Genomic DNA, 16,179 nt, shown 5'->3' with positions numbered 1-16,179 from the left:
GCCCAAAATGTCACTTACGCCCCTCTGGTTCTCACCCCTCGATATATGGATATATTATGGACTTCTACTGGTGATATTTTTTCCAGCGCTGGAATGGAACTTGGAATGGATTTAGATGGATATAAGTTTATTTCTGTTTGGGTAAAGTTTTGAGCGTCTCTCTTCTTTCTCGATTTTCATCCGAGGGGGAGGGAGGAGGGGGGGGATATTCTGCACCCCAATCTGGTAACCCAGCTGCTCGCCATAACCAGGGATAGATGGATAAATAAATAATACAGAAGGAGGGGAAATAGAAATGAAAGGACAGACTCTTTATTAATGGATGGGCTCCACCAAAACAGATGGATTGGGGGATGGGGGGGGTGGGGGGGGGCGTGGTTGTGGGACGGCGGATGAGAGAGAAACCTTATTTATGAATAACTGCCCTCAACCAACTCAACGTCCATAAAACTCTCTTTAATAATGTAGAGAATATGTCACACAGATGGGCAAACAAGAGTGCAATTGAAATGTGTGGCCCAAACACGTGTGTATGCACACACACACACACACACACACACACACACACACAAATAGACCGACAGCCTGTTGACAGTAAAGTCATAAGAGGTGCTCTCCTCTGTGCTGCCTATACCTTTTCCCTCATCTGTCCATCATGTGTGTGTGTGTGTGAGTGTGTGTGTGTGTGAGTTGGCCACAGATTTCATCGGCCTGCAAATCCCTGGAGGATTCTCCCCCTCTCTCCCTCCCTCTTCTCTGTAGGTGCAGAAAATAGCATGACAAAAATGGCAAGCTTTCAAAAGACTCCATTACATACTCTCTCATTCATTCTCTCCCCCTCCCTCTCTCTCTCTCTCTCTCCCGCACACACACACACACACTGTCACACACACACACACATACACACTCTATTCTGATTTCTATAAATCATTTAGCGAGACTAATTAGTACTTTTGTTATCAGAAACTGCCCCGAGCCCCCTATATCTCTCCAGTCTTTCATTCTCTATTCTGCTCTTCCTTTCTCCCTGGGGAAACACTTACTTATTCATTCCTTCACTGCTCTTCTCCCACTGGACTGGTAATAGGGATTAAAGGCTAATTGCGGTTTAATTGAATAATGGATTATAACATGCATGCGCGCGCCCCAAAGCACATGCACATGGGTACCGAAACAACCTGGATAGTGTTGTTTTTTTTGTTTTTAGTCTAACTTTATCCAGGGAAGAGTTTTGCTGAGCATATTTTTTTCAGCGATCCGCTGCCTCACATTCATACAGTTACATCATGGGCACATTCACAGCTTGTTGGAGCAACTGGGGGTTGACTGCCTTGCTCAGGGGCACCTTGACAGTAATAGTAAAGGGAGGCCTGACTCGTTTACTTTCTGTGCTCAGATTTTTTTTAGATTTTTCTAGTCCATGAATTAAAAGTTGATGTGGTCTTTGGTGTGCTGAGTGAATTTCATGACAATTTCATGACATCCGTTTAAGCTCCCAAATTATTAATTTTTCATGATTTCACTTTCAAAGATACTATGGCTTGGACTGTCAGTAATGTTCTTTGTAATGTTTTTCCACTTATTTAGTTAAAAATGTATTTATTGAATGAATTTGAAGACTATTTGTGTGTGTATGTGCTGGAGGGAAGGTCCAACAGCGGGATTTCCAAGTGGGCTGCTAAACAGCATTGCATTCACATGCTATTTTGTCAGAAAATCAAACCTGGAAGTCAAACGATAGACAAACGCAGACGTCCTGCAGCTTAACAAGCTATTCTAATGAACTTTTTTAAAATAAATGTTAGTTATAATGTTAGTCTGGCTAACTGCAAATGTGTAATACAGGTGCATGTTTATATAAGTGTTTTCTTACCATTGAGTAACACAAAACTTGATTTTTCCGCCATGTTGGGAAGGTTAAAGGTTATCATTGTGTCACAACTCATCAACTGTCACTCGCATCAAAATTTTTTCTCTCACTTTCCAACTCCATCATCTGACTTTGAATGGCATTCAAGTGGGAAATTTGTTTTTACAATATGTCTGATAGCATGTGAAAGCAGGTTTTAGTCCTCACAGGCAGTGCCGTTTTTGAAAATGCAACAACTTTTAAAGCTTAACCAAAGCAAGCAAAATAAAATTTTAACAATGTCTACAAACATATTTGATCATACAATGCATTAATCAGAACATACCTTTTTTTTGGTCATTATTCTACAAAGTGTTTTGTTGCTGGTTTTCGTCCAACAACCATAATTTATGATATTTGGGGGGAGGAGGGAGACATTAGTGATCCCATGCAGACATACTGACTGCTGGCTGGTTATTTGATTCCATGAGACAGAATAGAAAGACAGACAGGCAGACGGACAGACAGGAAGAGTGTGATGTTGGTCTGTCTGCACTCATTATCTCCTCCACATCTCCTCCACTCTGCTCTCTCCTTTGCTTTTAATGCCTATCAGTGTATCAGACACCTCCACCCCATAACCAGATTGGGAGACAGCAGGTGTGTGTGTGTGTGTGTGTGTGCGCGTGCGTGTGTGGGTGTGTGTACATCTGTGTATGCGCACTCGTGTGTGTGGGCGCACTAGTGTGTGTGTTTTGGGGGATGGGTGGCATCACCATCACCATGGGAACCAAGGCTTGTAAAAAAAAAAGTAATTTGTCTGGTTTCTATGGCAACAGGCTACACAACAGCAAACGTAGGGAATGTTTCATGCATGTGCAGCAAGACTAAAGACACTGAATAAAATGTAGGCTAAATTATTTTGTGGCACCGGTCCTGTGTGACAGAATGAGAATATCAAGAAAGAGAGAGAAACATTTTGTCTCATCATTCCTATCAACAGGTTTTTACACACTCCCTTAAGAAACATATCTAGTAATCCTATGACACGTTATTGAAGGATACTATACAGACATCACAGAAAAAACTACAAGAATATTAAAGGAATATCATGGAGGATAAAAATGCCATAGAGTACCATAAGGTCACTACAGACACTAGATTCATATTCAGAGAAAGCTTTATTGGCATGAATCAGGTGAGTGTTGCCAAGGCATATTACAATAGTACAGGACAAAATGAGCTACTGAATATAATGAATATGGTACAATAAAGGAGAGGCAAATTCAGTAATTAGACAAACTCCTTTTTTTTTTGTTCATATGATAAATTATATGCAATGCTATACAATACTTGCATTCATATCCAGTGCATCCTAGACAATTATCATCCCTGAGATTAAACATCTGGCAGCAAGTAAAATTGTTTTCTCCTGAATTAATTTGGGACAGTATTGGGAACCATAGACGCATCATAACTCCCTATATGGTTCTATAATAACCATATAGGGAGTTATGATGTGTCTATGGTTGATTATCATAGCGGTACCATATAGAACAATGTCCCAATCACTATTGAGCATCAAAAATGCACTACAATCCCTATAGTAATATTATAGGAATATATGATACCTTAGAGGATGAAAATATCATTAAGTACTACTATAATGTCACTATAAACACACTGTAGAGCACCAGACACTATAGGAATATTATAGGAACCTATAGAAATATCATAGTGACACCATAGATAAAAATATCATAAAGTAGGCCTACTATAAGGTCGGTCTCTCTCTCTCTCTCTCTCTCTCTCTCTTTCTCTGTCTCTCTCTCTCTCTCTCTCTCACACACACACACACACACACACACACACACACACGCACACGCACACGCACGCTCCCAGTCAGTCAGTATGGAATGACTGTGTTTGTTTCTCTGCATTGCACGCGGCGCTGCACGGCGAGGGGCGGGGCGTGAGGGCGGTGCAAAAAAAAAAAAAGAAAAAAGAAAAAAAAAAAAAGGAAAAAAAAATACGGTCCCCGGTTTGAAAGCCGGTAATTAGTGACGTGTGTTCCCCAGCACCGAGAGCAGTCGTTGGGGAGAGCCCGGTGGTGAATGAGCAGCAGGGGGCTCCGACAACCCACCGGGGGGAAATGAGGAGAGGACGACCGAGCCTTCTGCCGCAGAGGAAACGAAGATTAGGCTGTAACATCGGATTAACATCTCCGCCGGCCCCGGTGTGCGCCTCCACACCGTCACCATCCTGCCGTTTCACCGGGTTAATTAGCAATCCCCGGCTCCGTGATGACTTGGTGATGTAGGGTGGAGCTGGACGCAGGGACAGCCGGGAGGATAACATCTCGGTTTGGATGATCACCGTTATCACCGGGTCGGCTCCCCCCTTTCCCCTCTATAGGTATGTATACCTTCACTATAGAGTCACTACAGTATCTTCCCTGCAACCTGTCTGAGTGTGTGAATACCCATACGAAAAAGGACTATTGTAATCCTATTATGAATTTTAGAAGGGTAGACTACTATGCAAATACTATAAGTCTCTTTAGTAATACTAATTCCATAAAGGTCACTATAGCCGCACAGACACTTGTAAGTCCTTATAGGCAAATGAAAGTGATTTTCCTACTGCGCGCAGAGCCAGCATGCAGCAGGTCTGGTGTTGCACACAGCAGGGTCTGTGTAGTGTTCAATGTGTCCATGCTTTGTAACCGCAGAGCAGAGGATTGCTGGCTCATTTGGCACATTTCTGTCCGCTGCGCTATTCTTCCAGCTGATGAGTGAAACCCGGGGAAAGAGGCGCCGCTGTGACCGGGGGAGGGTTGGATTCTCCCCCGCCTGGTGACCTCCTGCTCCGGGGGACAAACCCTCCGACCACCGCCCCCCCTCCGCTCCCCTCCCCGGGCGGAGAGTGACGGAGCCCCCGATGCGTCCGGCAGTTCCTGATGGTCGGCGGTGTTCCGGGGCATTCCGGTCGGTGGGAGAGGCTCGAGCCGCGGCCGCGCGCTAGGATGCTGCGCCAGGTGTTGCACGCGGGCCTGAGGAGCTCCTTCCACGCGCTGGGCCGGTTCGTGGCGAGCCACCCGGTGTTTTTCGCCTCGGCGCCGGTGCTCCTCTCCATCCTGCTGGGCGCCAGCTTCAGCCGGTACCGCGTGGAGGAGAACGTGGAGTACCTGCTCGCGCCCAAGCACAGCCTGGCCAAGATAGAGGGCAACCTGGTGGACAGCCTGTTCCCCGTGAACCGCTCCAAGCACGCGCTCTACTCCGACCTGCAGACACCGGGCCGCTACGGACGCGTCATCGTCACCACGCGCAAGGGCAGCGTGCTGGACCAGCTTCATCTGGACACCATACTGAAGGTGACACGCACGTGCACGCGCGCACACGCACATGATACTACTACTACGACAAATAAACTTTATTTATATAGCACTTTCCCAAAGACTGCAAAGTGCTTTACAAAGCAAATAAGATTAATAAATAAATACAGTTAAAGTGTAGAAAATAAGGAAACAAAGACAAATAAGAATAAAATTTAAAAAAAAAAGGAGAAAATTTACAACAGCAATGAAACAGGACACAAAAATGAATATTATTAAAAAGCTTTCCTGTACAAGTGTGCTTTGAGAGGTGCACACATGCACTCAAGCTCACTCAGGCAGACACACACACACACACACACACACAAAATCAGTGATTTAAGGGCCCTTGTTGAGAGAGAATAGGGAAATGCTCACAAACAAAAGCAATAACAGATTGCATAACAGTACTTTATGCCAGTACAAATTCTAATAAAATGAAATAAAGAATTCAGCTTCTGCCTTTGATAAGTAAATATCACAAAAGGAACAGGGAACATTGCATTTCCAGAATAGAACTTTAAACAAACAAACAAACAAATCAATGTCTAGACACATTCAGACACACATGAACACACGCACACACACACACACACACACACACACACACACACACACACACACACACACACACATAGGTACAGGTCAGTTTCCGAGAGCCAGCATACAATACATAAAGATTCTGAAAAATGAATGATTGTTTAAGAGAACAACACTGTCCCGTTTCAAATAACCCTGACGACCGCGTTATAATTATGAAGCGGAGCGTTTTAATTATGAGCTGGTCTTAGTCAGGATTGGAGGCCTCTCTCCACGTCGGCGCGTCTAAATGGTTTTATGAATATTAGTCTGACGCCCCTGGAGCAATTAGCGAAATGATTTCATGAAGTGATGAGGTTGTAATCAGAGCTTCCAGACTATAGAGGCCCAAGATAGCCCCATTGTGTACTAGTGTGTGTGTGTGTGTGTGTGTGTACGTGCCTGTGCATACCAGTATGTTTCTGTGTGTGTCAGGGATGGTTATTGTGACCCACTTTACCTACCCAGAAAACACTGTGGGTCCACTGAGGACTGCCACAGTTAGACAGGCTAGCTTAGGACTCGGCGTCAGATGCTGCCAACAGGCTGCGAGGGAGAAACAGGTTGGTGCGCCGATGCATAAGGGAGGCTGCTATTAAAGGAAAAATCCATCCGCTGATACTCTTACACTGTTTCATATCATCAATCTGTGGCGTTCGGTGTGTTCCAGGAGTTATTTTGTCATGACGTGTCGCAATTTTGGGGGGGGGGGGTTTGTGCGTGTTTGTACCCACTTTCTCTCATCCTGCTTTGTCTGCTGCTTCTACTTCAGTTTGTGATTTCCTATATTTCCCAGAATGTCTTTCGACAACCCTCCCAGAGAATGTGCCTGAACTTGTTGCATTCAGTATGTGTAGGTGGAGACAAGTGATAGTAATAGTGTTAACGATAGCAAGAGCAAGTGCAGTTTTTCCATTTGAGAGAAAGTGAGAGTCGCGCCGCTTAAACCAAACGCAACACCTCTCGTGGCTGCATTGCATTCTGGTCTATTGAGGCTGCTGCCAGTGGAGAAATTGGTCTCTCTGCCTCTTCTGCGATGGATTTCTCCCTCTATGATTGTTGAACATCGGTGCAAAATGGTGAATCTAGAAAGAAGGTCTTGCTTTTTGATTCTGAGGGACTGACACCAAAACCTGACGTTTACCGTTGATGAAAGATGTTCTCCTATTAAAGTCCATTGTAGCTGCGATGGAAATATCTTGACATGACATCATGTCATCTGCATTTGGCCAGTTATCCATGGGAATAAGAAAAATACACTTCCAAATGCAAAGTACATCACCAATAGCTGTTTTTTTTAAAGGTGTTAAAGTGTTTTAGGGTGGCCAACGAAATCATGAATCTGAAGATCAGGATTAAAACAACAAGTTAAAGTTAAATAAGTGAGCTGAGGCACTAGTGATTTACAGTAATGGCCATTCTTGAAATCTTCCCAATAATAAAAACAATGATAATAACAGATTGGTGTTTTATACCAGTAAAAATTACAAAATGAAATAAAGAATTTCATAAGTGCCTTTTACAAGTAAATCTCACAAATAGAGGTTACAAGGAGGGAACCTAAAAAAACAAATCGATTTCCTAGACACATTCCCATCAGCACACACACACACACACACACACACACGCGCGCACACATGCACACACACACACGCTCGTGCGCACACACACTCGGGTCAATGCAGCATTCTGAGGTGGGAGACAGCTCTGCCTATTTATGCTGTGGCAGAGACTGGCATCAGGGCTGTTGCTTAGTAACCAGAACTGTGGATGCTGGCACTGTTGTCCTCTCGCCATAGAAACAGAGGATGATTCTGAGGCCCCCATTGTTACTCTGACGAGTGACACAACATTATAGCACACACACACACACGCACACATACGCACGCACCCCCCCTCTCTCTTATTCACACAAACAAACACACACAAAGCAGGCACCCACAGAAGGCGTGCCCACACACACACACACACACACACACACACACACACACACACACACACACACACACACACACACACACACTGCTGCTGTACTGCGCAGCTATGAAAACTTTGACAGAACTTTTGTGTTTTTGCCACAGTTTATCCTGGCAAAATTGGGCCAATGGGAAGCTAACTGACTTCTGAAAGCCCCCCTATACTTGTGTGTGTGTGTGTGTGTGTGTGTGTGTGTGTGTGTGCGTGCGCGTGCGTGTGCGTGTGTGTGTGTGTGTGTGTGTGTGTGTGTGTGTGTGTGTGTGTGTGCGCGCGTGCAGCTCCACAGGCGGATCTACCAGATGCAGGTGACGGTCCCGGCCACCGGCTTGAACAGCTTCAACTACTCCTTCTCCTACCTCTGTCTCCCCGACGACAAGAACATCTGCATCATCGATGACATCATCCGCGCCATGGAGGAGATCCAGTCGGCCCGCGCCTCCAACCGCTCCGCCCCGGTCCTGCGGTACCCGATCACGCGGCTGGCCGACGGGCGCCAGGCGTACATCGGCCACCAGCTGGGCGGGGTGCAGGGCTGGGGTCCCGGCGGGGCGGTGCGGGGTCCCGGGACGGGGGCCAGGGGGGAGGGGGTGCGTTCGGCCCGGGCGCTGCAGCTGACCTACTACCTCCAAGCCCGCGGCGGCCTGATGGACAGGGTGGCCGGCCAATGGGAAAAGGCCTTTTGCGACGAGTTGCAGCACTTTGCGGCGTTGCACCCTAAACTCGGCCTGTACCCCTCCACCTCTTCTTCTCTGAGGACAGACTTCCAGTTCTCCTCTGTGCTGGCACGCCGCCCCCTGCTGGCCAGCCTGGGGGTGTGCAGCGTGCTGGCCGTGCTCTGCTGCTCCATGAGGGACTGCGTGAGGTCGAAGCCCTGGCTGGGCCTGCTGGCTCTGCTGTCCATCACTCTGTCCGGCCTGACCGCCGCCGGGATCCTCAACCTGACCGGGGCCACCTACAACTCCACATACCTGGGAATCCCCTTCATCATGCTCGGTAGGTTTAGAGCTGCAATATGTCAACGTCCGAAAAATATAACAACAAAAATCCACTGCACTTAAAATGAAGAGTGGAAGACTTTCGAGAGGCTTCATCATCGGATGACTGGTGAAACATCTTTAACTCTTCACTTTAAGTCCAGTGGATTTTGTTAGGGCCGGGTAAAAATATCGATTTTCCAAGTAATTGCTATTTTCATTTGGACAATCCGATATCGATTCTTAAAATCCAGAGATTGTTCTTTTACTCTATGCCTTGTGTGTAGATTTATGCAAAGCGTTATTTGTAACGGGCCTCCCCTCCTCCAGTTGTCAATGTTAAACATTAACCTTTTTAGCAATGCACCATATTATTAGAGGGCTCCCTGTGCAGTTCGCAGCATTTATTCTCAGAGAATTTCTTTCATGTCTGAACATTGTTGGTATTGCAACTGAAGTAACCCTAACTGAATCGATATTGAATCGAATCGGAAGATCAGTGCCGATACCCAGCCCTAGATTTTGTTTTTTGTTTGTATCTTTTGGACATCTTACTACCTGGATGACTGAAATGAATCTACACAGACATACAATATGCAACATTTTTGACATTAGATATATATACAGTACTGCGTAAAAGTCTTAGGCACCCTTGATTTTTTTTAATAAATTTTGTCTTAGATGTTTATTTATTTGTTTTCTGCATTAGTGTGTCAGTAGACTGCTCTTTATAGTATTTAGAATATAGATATTTAGAAACTTTTCATTTCATTATTTTTTAAAGCATCTTCGCTTTATGGATTTTTTGTACACGTGCCTAAGACATTTGCACAGTACTGTATGTTATACCATATCAGTCTGTGTCTATCTGTGACCCTGTGTGTGCATGTCTCAACCCCCCACCCACCCCCACCCACCCCCCGGATGTTTGGGATGTTTTGGGGCGTACACTGTTTGCTGTGGGCTGGGTTGTGGCTAACGAGCGCAGGGAAGTCATTGCAAAAACAGCAACGGCAGAAAGCAGTAAGAAATGAAAGAACAGCAAAGCTTAACGTGCGGCAGACATGACCCGCTCAGAACCACGGGCGAACACGGCATTGCAGACTGCCTGTGCTCGCCATCTGCCTCTTCAACGCCTGTGATGGCTTTTACAGATGCCAGCCTCAGGCTAGATGCCATTTAAAAATAGACAGCCTGTCAAGATGAGTGACAAGTGCTGGGGCGTGAACTTGACCAACCGGTGGGGAGAGGAGGGAGGGACTAGCGATACATTTCCTGACTAAAGGCCAAAAATTCCTGGAACTAAATGAAAGGTTTCATTCCATTTTACATTTGCGTGTTTCAAAATTGAGATCTGCGCTAGTCGCCTACTGTTACAAAATGAACAATAGCACACAATTAAATCAAATCACAGTATTGCTTTACTGGATTGTTGGCAACTTAAGTACTTGGATAAGAAAATAACACTTATACAGATTGGACTCTCTGTGTTTTGGAACTATTAATGAACTTACAATGGTGATGGTGAAACTTAAGGCAATTATTTTTTATTCCAAAATGGATATATAGTGTTTTGGGAATTAACTCTTCATATTTTGCTGCCAAGCAGTATCAGCCAAAGGTCTACTTACTGCCTTTTAATTGTGTTTGTTTCCCAGTACTATACAGTATATTGAGAAATCTACCAGCAGGCTTTTTTTTCTATATAGATCAAGCAGCACTTTTTGCTGTTGTACTCACAGTGATTGCTGCAGCAGTTCACTATGGTTACCTCTGCACTCTTAATTATGCAGTCATTTGCATGTGGAATAGATGCTATAAAAACTTTATACATTTAGGTATGCCTTACTCAACTGCTACGTAGTTTTCTTATTTGTTTGGACAGCGATAAAATGAGGGGAAGTGATAAAATACAAGGAAAAAAAACAACAAAAGAAACAAAGCAAAGAATCACTATCAAGTTTGAATGCTTCACATGTGTGTAGAGGCATGGAGGCAGTTCAGAGAGGACTAGTAGTACATACATATTGGATGCTGTAGGATGTATGTAATCACTCATGCACATGCGTGTCCCATACCATAATTACTCTGTAATGTGGAGGAGGAAAGGCTGCTGTTAGGCTTAAAATAACTGGAGAGAGCGAGAGAGAGCAAGAGAGAGCAAGAAAGAGAGAGGGGGGAGTTTCTATGAAATATCAGTCCAAATGGGGGCTGAGAGAAGAATATCCTAAACAGAAAAAAACTGTAGATAGAAGGGAAGAAGGCAGGGTTTCTCAGGATGTAAGTGGGCAGACAGGAAAAGAGTGAGGGGGAGAGAAAGGAGAGATGGGGCTCTAGGGCACAGAATGATAGCAAGAGACAAAGATATATATATATATATATCTTTGTTTAATGCTTTGAGAACAGGAGGTAGTGACAGCAGAGGAACATTTTGCGTCTTGCTCTCTCTTCAGCATCAGACCGTATAGCGATCCGTTTCCCGGAGAAACCCTCAGCACCGCATCGCAGTACGACACAGCCTCATCTAATCCCTGCTTCACACTCCTGAACTCACACAACTGGCATAATGAACTGAACAAATGAATGTGATGATAGGGAAAAAGAGTAAGCTGTGCTATTAGCCATGCATAATGTCCGGATTTTCTGTGATGATATATATGTGATTAACATATTTCAATAGGAAATCAGTCTGTAGAGGGGTGTGTGTGTGTGTGTGTGTGTTGCGGGGGGTGTGTCTTGATACATTGTTAATACATGCATGTTTCATGTAGCTTTGGCCCAGTATTTTAATGTATTTCATCTGTACCTTCCCTTAGTTAATACATCCATTATAAGGATTGGTGAAATCGTAGTGCGATATGCATTGTGTTTGTGTGTGTTTGTGTGTCTGTGTGTGTGTGTGTGTGTGTGTGTGTGTGTGTGTGTATGTAGGCTCTCTTGCCCCGACTTAACCCGCAGTTCAGTGAATACAGAGTCTCCACAGTGTCTGAATCCATTTTTATGAAAGTATAGTAAAACCCAGAGGCTGGAATGGGCTGGCAAAGTACCCATCTCTCTCACCTAATATTTTCCCATGTGTCTCGCTCAGTTTGTGGAGTGTCTGTGTGTCTGTGTGTGTGTGTGTCTGTCTGTGTGTGTGTGTGTGTGTGTGTGTGTGTCTGTGTCTGTCTGTGTGTGTGTGTGTGTGTGTGCACAGTCACGCCTGTGTCAAGCTCCGGTGAAAATCAAAATCCTTGGGCGACTGCTGCCCCCAACCTCTCTCTTTGCTCTCCTCCTCTCTCTGTTACATTAACCCCCGCCCCTTTCACTCTCATTCTTTATCTAATTCCCTCTCTCTCAAATACACACACACGCACACACACACACACACACACACGCACACAAACACACACACACACACACAGACTTCCTCAGTCTTGCACCCGAACCTGGTGTTAGTACGTTACGCCACTGCCAAGGTGTAAAGTGTTTTGGCGTGGTGAGGTCACTGGATGGAGAGAGGGAGGGTATTTATGTCACTGGTGAGTCACGGGTGCCATGGCAACCACGGAGGTGAAAACCATCTGCTGCACATGAACAACCATATGTACACGTATGTGCATGCACATGACATGCACGCAGTCGTACATGTGCTGTACTCAAATCAAAATATTGAAGATGACAACAGTCATTAAAACCTTTTTCTTTCCATTATCTCGCTGATGTCATCTGCTTCTCACCTATAAACCTGTTTTTAGGCTTTATCTTTATGTGTCCCATGGATTATTCGATCGATTATTCTCGAGTTCTTTTGTTGTAATGTCTTGCTGTATAATCTTCAGCACTGTGCATATGTTCTATTCTTATCTATATGCTTCTCCCTGCTGCTGCAGTGACCTGATTTCTCCACAGGGATCAACTACAAGGAAATGGCATTTTGATGGTGTCTTACTTACCGTAGTACGTCGTATTTCATTGTATTGAAACAGGATTTGCAGTTGGGTTGGACCATAACAAACATTCAGAAAGATTACGTGTTGTACATATAATCAAGCTTCACAAATTCTAGATACTTCAAAATGAATAAATTCCACAGCAGGATGCAACCATGGTTTTTTAGGATAAAGAAACAGGGTTTCCAGGGGGTCAACACCCAAAAATGCACTGCAGTATCTGGCCACTCGTAGCACTTTGATGTTGTGAAATCTTAGGTTTTATATGATCTCACAAATCTGTGATGGTATTATTGGTTGGAATTTTTAAGTACACCTACTGTTACGCCATGAAGTAACCATTAGCTAACAAAGTGAAAAAGTTTACAGAAAAGACTAGGGCTGGACGATAATTCAATATTATCGTTTATCGTCTTTCAGTGGGATTATATTGTGATGATATGATGATTTTGGGATATCGAGATGCACAATTCTGCTGTCTGAACTGATGAGAACAAGCAAATTTTATTTAGAAACTCAGACAAAATTAAGTATGGTAGGAATATTATGTGAAAATTTCAGTTTAGTTTGACATCACACCAAACATTACCATTCGGTTCAATATGATGAACATTAATTTGATTATTTAACGTGATTTTGCTTATGTGAGCCATATCGTCATATATATCGATATTGAAAAAAATCCTTATGATTATCGTGATACTGATTCCAACCATATCGCCCAGCCCTAGAAAAGACTTTACAGTTTCATTCAACTAATAGCTTACCTGAGCTTCTCAGGCTAGCTCCCTTTATTAGCCTCTTTTAGATCACTTCTTAAACGTCTTCTTTCTTTATATATAATGTTTTATTTATATTCAGTTTTAATGAATTCATTTATTGATGCTCAGAATTGTTTTATCTCCTCCTGCTTGATTTTATTCTCTTTCCTTTTCTTATTCCTATTTCTATTGCTTTATTATTTCTTTTATCTGTAAAGCAGCTTTGTAAACTCTGTTTTTGAAAGTGCTATAAAAGATAATAAAGACTATTATCATATTTTTCTTTGATTATATTATTAATGTTTCACACATGTTCCTCTCCGCCCCAGGTCACGGGCTGTTCGGCCTCCTTCGAGATACTGTCGTCATGGAGACGACGCGGGAGGACCAGCACGTGAAGGAGCGCGTGGCGGGCGTCTTCGAGGACGTCATGCTGCGTTTCTCCGGCTCCACCATGCTGCACCTGATGACCCTGGGCCTGGCCGCCTCGCCGCTCACCAACATGGAGGCCGTGCGGCTCTTCTGCCGCACCGCCGCCCTCGCCGGTCACCGTCAGCTACGTTACACGCTCTCCTTCTACAGCTCCTGCCTGGTGTTCACCGGGTACCTGGAGACCGGGTACAGGCCACGGCTGCTTCTGCCGGCGGGTCCCCAAACCGGACCGGCTGGACTCCAAGCCGGCGTGGTACCGGTGCCTCATGTACACGCGCTACCAGGAGGAGACGCACTCGCAACCGGCCAACTCGCCGCACGGGGTCGGACACGGTCACACGCACACGCCCAACCCTAACCTGACGCACGCCAACGTACACGCACACGCGCACGCACACGCACACACGCGAACAACCCCGCCGCCCACGCGCACAGTCACGTGCCCTAACCCCGCGCACACACACACACATCCTCTCACGCACGCCCCGGCCAGCCCGGACCCGCATCCTCAGGACTCTCACCTGTTGCTGGGGTGTGTGCGGCATTGCTATGGAGACTGGATCACCAACACCTACGTCAAGCCCTTTGTGGTTCTGCTGTATCTGGTCTACATCTCCTTTGGCTTGATGGGCTTCCTGCAGGTGAGGCACACACACACACGCACACACACACACACACATATACACATACACACACACACACCTAACTCCTCTAATCCATAACAAATGTGTCTGTTGTCTATGCATACACACATACATGCATGCACATCTACAGTGATTGTGAGTTTGAATCCGTTGTCTACACACACAAATACACACACACACACACACACACACACACACAGACTAATAGACACTCACATGCACTCTCAGACACATGTACACACACATACAGCAAGCACACACACACACACGTACCCTTTAATCCGTAACAAATCTGATTCTGTTGTCTACAGGTGACCCAGGGTTCAGACCCCAGTGCACTGGTTGCCATGGATACAGCGACAGTATTGTATGCCCGTGCCCAGCAGCGTTACTTCAGCTCCTACTCCCCTGTCATTGGATTCTACATCTATGAGAGCGCCCCCTACTGGAACGCCTCGGTACAGCGAGACCTGCTGGAATACGCCAAAGGCTTCCAGCGAATCAGCTGGCTGGAATCCTACCTGAACTACCTATCAGAGCGCAACCAGTCCACCAGCCAGTCGCGGGAGAACTTCACCCGCACGCTGCGCCACTCCTTCCTCCGCGAGCCCCAGTTCGCTCACTTCTCCGACGACATCATCTTCGCCGAGCGCGGCCAGGGCGAGGAGCCCGACGTGGCGGCGTCCCGCGTCTTCCTGGTCGCCAAGACGACGGAGAACAAGCGCGAGGAGATGTCAGTGCTGCTGGACACGCTGCGGCGCCTCTCGCTCACCTCGCGCGTCCGCTTCCTCATCTTCAACCCCTCCTTCGTCTACCTGGACCGCTACGCCGCGGCGGTCAGCTCGCCGCTCAGACACTCCCTGCTGGCGGTGCTCTTCCTGCTCGGCCTGTCCTCCCTGGCCGTGGTGGAGCCGCTGGTGTCCGTGTGGCTGGGCCTCACCCTGCTCTCCGTCCAGTTCGGCGTGCTGGCTTCATGACCCTGTGGGGCGTGGAGCTGGACTGCATGTCGGTGCTGTGCCTGATCTCGGCCCTGGGACACTCGGCGGACTGCAGCGGCCCCCTGCTGTGCGGCTTCGCCTCGGGCCGGGGCGAGAGCAGGACTCGCTGGGTGAGAGTGGCGCTGGAGAGACACGGGGTGCCCTCCCTACAGACGCTCCTCTGCTACAGCGCCGCCCTGGTGCCCGTGGGCTGCGTGCGCTCCAACCTCACACACACACTGTTCCGCTGCCTCACGCTCACGGCCGGCTGCTCGGCCCTGCACACGCTGGCGTTCCTGCCCACCCTCCTCACCTTCCTGCCCCCCTCCAAGGGCCGGGGCCACCGGCCGGGAGGGGAGGGGCTCCGGCAGGAGGTGGAGTGCGTGGAGATGAACGACAGCACGCGAGTGGTCGATCAGATCACCACTGTTTGATAGAGCACGGGATGTTGTTATGGCCCCTCGGTTGCTATGGTCACCGCCAGCCGGGGATTGGTTCATTGCAGTCTGAGCGGCCACTGAGCATGCTGCAGACAAGAAGACCGATCCCTGTGGAGAAAGAGAGAGAGAGAGAGAGAGAGAGAGAGAGAGAGAGAGAGTGGGAGAGGGAGAGAGGGAGGGACAGACAAAGAGAGAGAGAGAGAGAGAGAGAGAGAGAAAGAGAAGATCGAGGGAAACATAT

General features: G+C 46.5%; 1 protein-coding gene across 1 annotated transcript; it reads left to right on the top strand.

Moving 5' to 3' along the window:
• Positions 1 to 4,808: 4,808 nt before the first annotated feature.
• On the top strand, positions 4,809 to 15,932 carry ptchd1 (patched domain containing 1). The gene is given in 7 exon segments (XM_071531342.1): positions 4,809 to 5,222; positions 8,057 to 8,771; positions 13,775 to 14,070; positions 14,072 to 14,200; positions 14,390 to 14,518; positions 14,833 to 15,484; positions 15,487 to 15,932. Coding segments are annotated over 7 exon segments (2,781 nt in total).
• Positions 15,933 to 16,179: the final 247 nt, after the last annotated feature.

The sequence above is a fragment of the Centroberyx affinis genome, unplaced genomic scaffold (genome assembly GCF_046629955.1).
Source record: "Centroberyx affinis isolate AG114_WGS23_722 - 3 ecotype Tasmania unplaced genomic scaffold, CSIRO-AGI_Caff_v1 ptg002065l_1, whole genome shotgun sequence".
Classification (NCBI taxonomy): Eukaryota; Metazoa; Chordata; class Actinopteri; order Beryciformes; family Berycidae; genus Centroberyx; species Centroberyx affinis.
The sequence above is the reverse complement of the archived record's forward strand: the minus strand, read 5'-3'. Positions and strand labels throughout refer to the sequence as shown.